The following is an 8535-nucleotide window of genomic DNA, read 5'->3' as shown; positions in this document are numbered from 1 at the left end:
TCACTATAATAAAATATTTACTTACTTACTTACTTATAGGTTCTGGCAATGCTTCTAGGAAAATTAAAATCATCCAATTAAGCATTAGAGCCATGCAATCAAAAGAGAGAGTCGAGTAAGTTATGGGCTTTTAAAAAAATGTTTTAAGTTCAATAAGTTGCCTCTGTCGCGCATAGGTACCCCTCAAGCTACAATATACATGTGGACGTATGTAACATTATAGAGGTAAATGATTAATAAGGTAATCCGATCCTCAGGTCTATTAATCAGGAATTGGGTAATTGACAGTACTCATAATTTTTTTTTTCAGAATTCTTAGAATAATATGTATTTACCCATGGTATTTTTTCAAAGATCTTCATAACAGTTAGAGCTACATGTGTAAATATGGCGTATCTGAGCTAAAAAATAAAAAAATGATATGTAGTTTGATATGATATTTGCTATCTACATTCAAATTAAATTATTTCACTGATTTTGAACTTAAATATCATGTCGTGTATATAGGTTAAATTGACTTTAAACTGTGTCTGATATTTTTATCCGAATCGGAAATAAATCAGTTATTGTTTTAAATCTCGGATATCTATGAAACGCGATTAATTTAAATTGTGTATATTTAACAGGAAAGTCCTATCTTTATATAGAATAACAAAACAAATGGAAAGATTAATTTTAGTCTTTTAGTCAGTCTGAACTTATCAAAAATACGCCATATATGATTGTAATCATATTATATAGGATTAAATCTTAAATATATTTTCATAAAGTGCGAATCAAAGTACCCACTAGGCATTTTCTAATTAAAACTGATCAACAAATCAACAAATGTTAAAAATTGATCGTCCATTGTAGCGTCATCCTACCTTCAGAGATCATGATTTGAACATACTTGAATCTACACCACCTAAGGAAGTTTCCATATACATGTACATATAAATATGACCAATCATTTATGGAAGGGAATTACCGCCAAAAGTCTATGTATCTTGCTTTTATTCTTATTCTGCCTACTTCTTTATGCTTTGTTACTGTTGTAATTATATGTCACTTTATTATTTTCATATTCGTCTTTATTACATTTCACTTTGACTTTTATCCCTCTTCATTTTGCCCTTACTTCTATGTTGCTTTATTCTTTTAAATTCATTTTACTTTCTTTTAAATTGATACAGTTTCTTAAATGATTATAACTATTACAAACGTTAACTCAATCACGCAAACAATGAAGCATATTCAATGAAGACGAATTCAAGTTGTCCGAATTTAGTGCCGCATTATAACGCTAGGTGGCAGGGGTGTTCGCTAAGAGTGTTGGTAAAATTAGGTAAGCAAACCCGTGCCGGGGTTATTCGAGTTTTTTCAATTTTTTATTAATCAAACTTAATTTTTTAAAAGAACGATGTTTGTTATAAGTCCAGGTATGTACCCGATACATGCCATTCCCTCGGAAGTCTCGCTAGATGGTAAGATTTCCCCTGGAAGACTGACTTCATAGTGATGCTTCCTTCGGAAGACTATATACATGTGCAGTGGGACTTCCCGCCGGGGAAGTTTCAATATAGGCCAATAGGTAGTCTTCCGTGGGAAATCTCGCTGTATATAGCAACCCTTCCCCCGAATAGTTTTTTTAAATCGTAAAACAATGTTTATATATACTAACGTTTTCAGTTTTTGAAGAAAATTTATCCGTTCTATCAGGGACTACATGTATATACTAGTATATAGGTCCCTGGTTCTATATGAATAAATATCTAAATAATATCATTTTAATAGTGTTTTATAAATATTTTAAAAGTGTTTTATAATTAAATCATTTTAACCATTTAGTTAAACATAGATAATCTTCACGAGTACATATGGATAATGACTCCCCCCCCCCCCCCCTTGGATGCAGTCCGCTGTCGCCCGCGTGGCACTGTGGTTACGGCGTTTGCTCTATATAGAGTCACGAAGTACAGTAGTAAGGAGTTGACCAATACGTCGTCGGTTCGAATCCCACTATAGGATGTGGAGTTCGGTCCTTCGGATGAGATCTAGACCGTATTATCCGAGGTCTCGTGTCGCAGTAGGTACTGGCACGAAAAAAGATCCCTCACTGCTCAATGGCTATAAGTGCCGAGTGTATAGGACAAATTTGCAGCTCTCCACCGGCAAGAGGTGGCTTCTACATTTGAGTGAAAAATTCTCGAAAAAGAAATTATACAATGTACAATCACACCACCAAAGTCTCAATATATATACTGACTTCTGGGTGGACGACCTCCTATGGGTAAGTTCCATCGGTAGAGGAGAGGATGGCCAAGAAACATTTTCCTAATCGTAAGTTTTTACTACTGGAAAAGTTCAGCGAAAGGCTTGTTGCCCCCCATCCCTTATCCCTAACACTTTTTGTTGCAGTACTAATAGTTGATTTATATATTAAAAGTCATGTACTTAGTGGCATATGAGTAAAATTTATTACTGAAAAAAAGTTGACGACCCCCCCCCCCCTTCACCACCACCAATTAGAATTTTCGAGTTTTAGGATTTTTTTTAGCTCTCCTGGTTGATGACAAACACGGTGCGTACTAAAGATATTTCTTTCTTTATTGAAAAGTGTTATTTTAATATAAAATATTAACGCAGAAAAAAGACCGGGGTGTTTCTAGTATGCCTGGGTGCATGTAGTCTGGTTCCGACTTCGCCTTCCATGCGCGGATCTGGAGGAGGGGGGTAGGACCCCCTGGAATTAACAAGGTTACTAAAACAAGGAAAAAAAGTTACCACCCCCCCCCCCATCCCCACTCCACGAAATAGAATGTTGACGTTTGAGCGAGTTTAGGTTTTTTTCTTCATTTTATGCTTGTCAAGAAAATTCTGGGATTTAATTTTTTTTACTTGGTTCCCCCCCCCCCCGGAAAAAAATTCTGGATCCGCGCCTGCCTACCCATAAGGCTCCTCACTCCTTTGCAAAGCTCTGTCCCTAGAATCACGCGCATCAGCAGTTACTATCTGTCGTGAAATAAAGTTCAGTTTAGTGGAAGGTTCTGAAAAACAACCCAATTTATAAGGGTTAGCTAGTATCAAAATATTTAACATTTTTATAACAATTAAACTGTAATTCAAATATCCAACAAATAACTTTATTAGAATTATATTTTTCAGGCGAGAGAACAGTGACGTAGCATCGTTTTTGAAAGTGGGGAGGGGGGCAACAAGAGAACAAATATTCAAGCTACCCGGCTGAAAACAACTTGACAAGCGCAAAATAAACCCCAGGAAATTGTCCAAACTTGAAAATACATAGACGTCGGAGCCGGGGAGGGGGGGGGGGCGGCTTAGCCCCCACTTCTTTCCAAAGATAGACTTAGTATAGACATTGAACATTTTTACAGGTTTAGCCCCCACCCCCACCCCACCCCACTTTCCATGGACACGATGCAGTAAAGGTTTAAAATGGGGAAAGTGGTGGTATTTGGAAAAAAAAAAACTTTGGCACTGGAGTTCGAACCTTCAACCCACCCACACCCCAGCCCTCCTCACGCAATAGGATTTTTTTTGTTTGGAAAATGGACATTTATTCTTTTTTTTTTTTTGCTTGTCAGGTTTTTTTTTTGAAAGTCTAAAATAAATTCTTACACTTACCCCCCCCCCCCCAACTTTCAATTAACTTCCGACGCCAATGAAATCCTATTTCGGAGGCGGGGTGGGTTTTGAGTTAGATTCAAATCCTTCTATAGAATCAAATTTGAATTTTCTTCCTACTATACGTACTACATTTACTTATTTGACCCTTACTCTTACAAAAAGTGGGTCGTCCTTTAAATGAACATATTCAGTATAGCATAAAGTTATGTCTGAAAAAAAAGCCGCTATTCCTATGTGCCCAGAGAAAATAAATATGGAGTTTCCATCATTGGATCGGGAGATCGGATCCGGCCTTCAGAAGTTCGATTGATAAAGTATTAAGGCGTATTGAAGAATCTCAAATAAACCGACCCGGGTTTGCTTACCTAGTTTTACCAACACTCGTAGCGAACACCACGCCACCTAGCGTTATAATGCGGCACTAAATTTTGACGGTTTGACAACTTCCATTCGTCTTCATTGCATATGCTTCATTGTTAGCGTGATTGAATTAACATTCGTAGTAGAGATAATGCTAATAATTTATTAAAGAAACTGTTTAAGTTTAAAAGAAAGTAGAATGAATTTACAAGAATGAAGCAACATAGAAGTAAAGAAAAAAATGAAGAATGATAAAAGTCAAAGAGAAATGTAATAAAGACGAATATGAAAACAATAAAGTGACATATAATTACAATAATAACAAAGCATAAAGAAGTAGGCATAATAAGAATAAAAGCAAGATACATAGACTTTTGGCGGTAATTCCCTTCCATAATCATTGCTTTGCTGTTCTTGAGAACTTTAAATGATTTTCTCTATATCTTCCTATGTTAAACTTTGATCGTCCATTGCGGCCATTGTGGGCCCCACCCTACCCCTGGTGAAGGGTGAACAAAATTGAATCTACGCTAGTTGTGGCTGTTTCCATATAAATTTGACCAACTATACTTGAGATGAAGATTTTTTAACGACTTTTCCCATATACGCGCCTATAAGATCGTCCATTGTGGCCCCACCCAACCCCCGGGGGTTCATGATTTGAACAAACTTGTATCTACACTATCTGACAATGATTCCGCATGATTTCATCTTTTCTGGCTCATATATTTGTTCTTCAGAAGAAGAATTTCAATGATGCTATTAATTTTTTCGCTATTTTGTAATTGTCTCCCCTTGGAGGAGGGCATGGCACTTCATTTGATAAACTTGGGTCCCCTTCACCCAAAGATACTCTAGATCTATGCCTAATTTCGTTGAAATTGGCCCAATAGTTCTGTAGAAGAAGATAAAATTGTGAAAAGTTTTCGCCAACGACGACGACGAAGACAGACAACGGACATATTTTGATCAGAAACCTGAGCCTTCAGTTCAGGTTGGCAAAAAATGAAATGTGTAGTTGAAAGATTCCAGGCACATTTTAGATCAAATGCAGTGTAACGGAGAGAAAACCCGTGGGTTCCGACGATGCTCAATAACCACTTGGTCTGGAAATTGATATTTTTTTAATTTGAGAAAATCATATGGACCTCATGGTAAGATGGGGCCACAATAGGAAATTTGCATTGGACCATATAAAGAGGAAAATACAATTGTTCTAGAGAACTTTAGAAGAAACATTAAATTAAGCAAATGCAATCTCTACCCAATTATCGTTCCAAGAAGATATTTTTTCCCAACTGCAAGGTCACTTTAATAAAATTGTTTTGAAGCTTCTCGTGTTGTGTAGAATCAGAGACCTCTTAACTGTTTAGAGTGGGACCACAGTATATGATGACCGTCAAGCAAAAGTCCTTTTTATTTCACCGGAGATCCACTGGGCAAGAAAACCTGAAACTTATGTGGAAGCATCCTGAAGTAGTGTAGAATTTCATATAAACATGAAAATTCAAAATAAAAATATTAGGAATTGGGCATTTATGAACCAATAGAGACCAGTAAGATGAAACAGTACTCGTTTTTTCCCCTACTTTTATGACTTAGTACTAGATTTCAACGTTATTTGGACAGATATCAAAAAGCATACATTTTAAATAGTGAAGTGAAGATGTACATAACATTGTTATCATATTCGTTTATGCGTGAATGTAATTCAAAGCAGAAAAAGTGCCTGGGAGTTTGAAGCGATTCTATACAACAGAATGAGCAATAGCTAGAGGATTGGGCATCCGGAGACAGGAGGACTAGGTTTACCGCTTGCCACTTACGCGGAAAAGAGTTTTGTCCCTTTTTGGAACTCTTCAGTGTATGAAGATGAGCAGATGAAAACAGACAAACTAGTCGAAGGAAAATATTGTGTACAGTTTATTTATTATCATGGGAAACACCGATACAAAACTAAATTTTAGGAAAGCTGTGATTCAGCTTACTACAAAGACACAGGTATAGAATCATCCTGGTGTTCGCGGTTTGAAGATAAAAATTGGTTTATCGTAATTTGCCAACATGTCGCTAGTTGCACGGATCAATAAATTTCCAATAATAGATAGGCTATCTATGACGTGCAAAGATTTTGGTACAGAAAATTTCAAGGAATTTATAGATAGAATAAACTGGATAATTTTGTTGTAATTATTCTATTTAACTTACTTTCATTAAATTTAATGGATCTGTTTTTTTTTTTTTTTTTTTACATCTTAATCTCATGTTATCTGATATTATAACATGTATCAGCTGTACATGTAATTATCGTGCAGCCCATTGAAGCAAATGATGAGGCATTCTGGGAACAGTTTTGGTCAGAAAGTGTGACCTGTGTCCAGGATGTATTTACACTGATCCCTGCGGCAGAAATAAGGGCATTGAGGGAAGAATCTCCGTCTAATCTAGCCACACTTTGTTACAAAGCTGTTGAGAAATTAGTTGCTGCTGCAGAGAGTGGGTGTCCATCTCAGAGAGAGCAGCAAACAGGTATACAGAGAAAACAAGACAGGGGCAACATTAATCATGCAGTGTTATTTCAACATGAATGATTATTTGATGAAACCGCAAACGCAGACACCAGTGAAATTTTGCACATATTTTCAAGATCAGCTCAAAAAGGACAATATACTGTAAACCAACATTTATCCGCATGTGAGAAATATTCGCAAATTTCACGATCTACTTTAAGTCGTAAATATTAATCGCTGTGAACCATTTCCTTTGCTTTGTTTTGTAGAACGTTTTTCCTTATGAAAGTTCTCATCGCAGATTGATTTCAAACTGACAAATCGCAAATAAAAGATGATGCGAATAATAGTTGGTTTACAGTTAATCAAAGATTTTAAGCAGTATTTTAAACATTAAATTAGCATGTAATTGAATGTTAAATGGAAGTAGAAATGTACATGTAGGCTATATTTTATGATAAATCATTACATGTATAATGTATTTTTTCACAGAGCAGACGACCAAGTAAGCAAATATTCAATTTTCTTTCAGTTTTAAATTGTGTGAGACTTCTGACTCGCATATTACCGTACATATTTGAGGACCCTGACTGGAGGGGATTTTTCTGGTCTACACTACCAAACCAGTCCGAGGAATCTGAGGTACTGAAGAAACATTGTCAGAAGATGTTGCTTATTATACATATACAATCTATAATGATAGACACATAACTAATTATTGTCTAGAATGTATTTTTTTTTCCTTTCATAGATCTTGATTATTTTTTGTGTGTGTTTGTCAGTGACATCCAGGCTAAATCTATATACAAACACATAATTTCTGCCAATTTATAATATCAGACATGTCAGAATATAGAATATTTCATAAACTTAAGGTAGGTCCGTACTTTCAGAATTTTCTGTCAAACTGATAATTTTTCAATTTAAATACCTTGAACAAGTCTTAAACTTACTAAAACACCCATAAAAGACATATCTTTGCATGTTAATTTTCATATAACATTTCTCAGCGCACATACCTCTAAAAACTCAACAGCCAAAATTGAACATAAAAAAGTGTGATATCATATTTCTCTTAGTTATGCACAAAATCACATCAAATTTATGTTAAAACTTATGAAGATCAAAAATATTCATTTGCCAAAAGAATATTTGAAATCTTTACTGCAAAACATTAACAAATTGGTGTTTAATCTGTCCATGTCTTTCTGAACAAAATCTCAAAAATATCTTTATTTTTTATAATTCTCAAAATCCCAAATGTTTAGATGCCATTTATTCTTTAAAACTATTAAGAATTATATCTAATGTTAACAAAAACAGCTACTTTATTATGATTGACCAGAGAATTTTAACAAAACAGTCTTTTGAAGACGTATACCCCCATTTTTGGAATATCAATTTTTTCAATTATTCAATGCAAAATTTTTAAAAAGTAAAAATTAAATGATGATATTGGTTCTAAATCAATAAAAATAGATATCAGGTTAGTTTGCTTAAAAGAAAATTAAAAAGATTTAGGTCCATGAAAGCAATTAACAATTTTGTGTGTGTGTATGTACTAAATGACATATAGATCTTATGGACAGAGTGCAAAGTGTTAATTTCCATAAATAATGTATATTAAATGCTTCATATGCATAATAACACTATAATAAACAAATATATACTTGCTAAATCATTTTCAACCACCCAAAAAGATTTATATCAATAGAAAAGTGAAAATCAGAATTTTATATTGATGTGTAAAATTAGAACCGGATCCGTAAAAGTGTGGGCCTTCCTTAAGTTCTTAAGTCTTTCTTCTCAGGGGTGCCTAATTCAATTTGATAATTTTTACAATTATCAAATGACATCATTTTCAAGATTTTTTTAATGATTTGTAGAATTTTGTGAAATATAAAAAGTTTCTCTTTTCCAGATTGAAAGCTCACCACTAGCACAATCCTTACTAAATGCATTATGTGTGAGTATTTTTATTGCACTATTGCTAGAGATATTATGTATAAAAACAAACATTTTCCTTGAAAACACA

At 34.5% G+C, this 8535-nt stretch overlaps 1 protein-coding gene across 1 annotated transcript; it reads left to right on the top strand.

Moving 5' to 3' along the window:
* Positions 1 to 5796: 5796 nt before the first annotated feature.
* On the top strand, positions 5797 to 8466 carry LOC134240833 (protein HID1-like; the record flags this gene model as incomplete). Its single annotated transcript, XM_062722906.1, has 4 exons — positions 5797 to 5991; positions 6306 to 6519; positions 7033 to 7142; positions 8422 to 8466. Coding segments are annotated over exons 1-4 (435 nt in total), but the record flags the coding sequence as incomplete, so codon positions are not given.
* Between the last annotated feature and the right edge of the window lie 69 nt (positions 8467 to 8535).

The sequence above is a fragment of the Saccostrea cucullata genome, unplaced genomic scaffold (genome assembly GCF_032062105.1).
Source record: "Saccostrea cucullata isolate Sc308-1 unplaced genomic scaffold, CSIRO_AGI_Scuc_v1 ctg10633, whole genome shotgun sequence".
In the NCBI taxonomy this organism is placed as follows: domain Eukaryota; kingdom Metazoa; phylum Mollusca; class Bivalvia; order Ostreida; family Ostreidae; genus Saccostrea; species Saccostrea cuccullata.
This window is presented reverse-complemented; position numbering and strand designations above follow the sequence as displayed.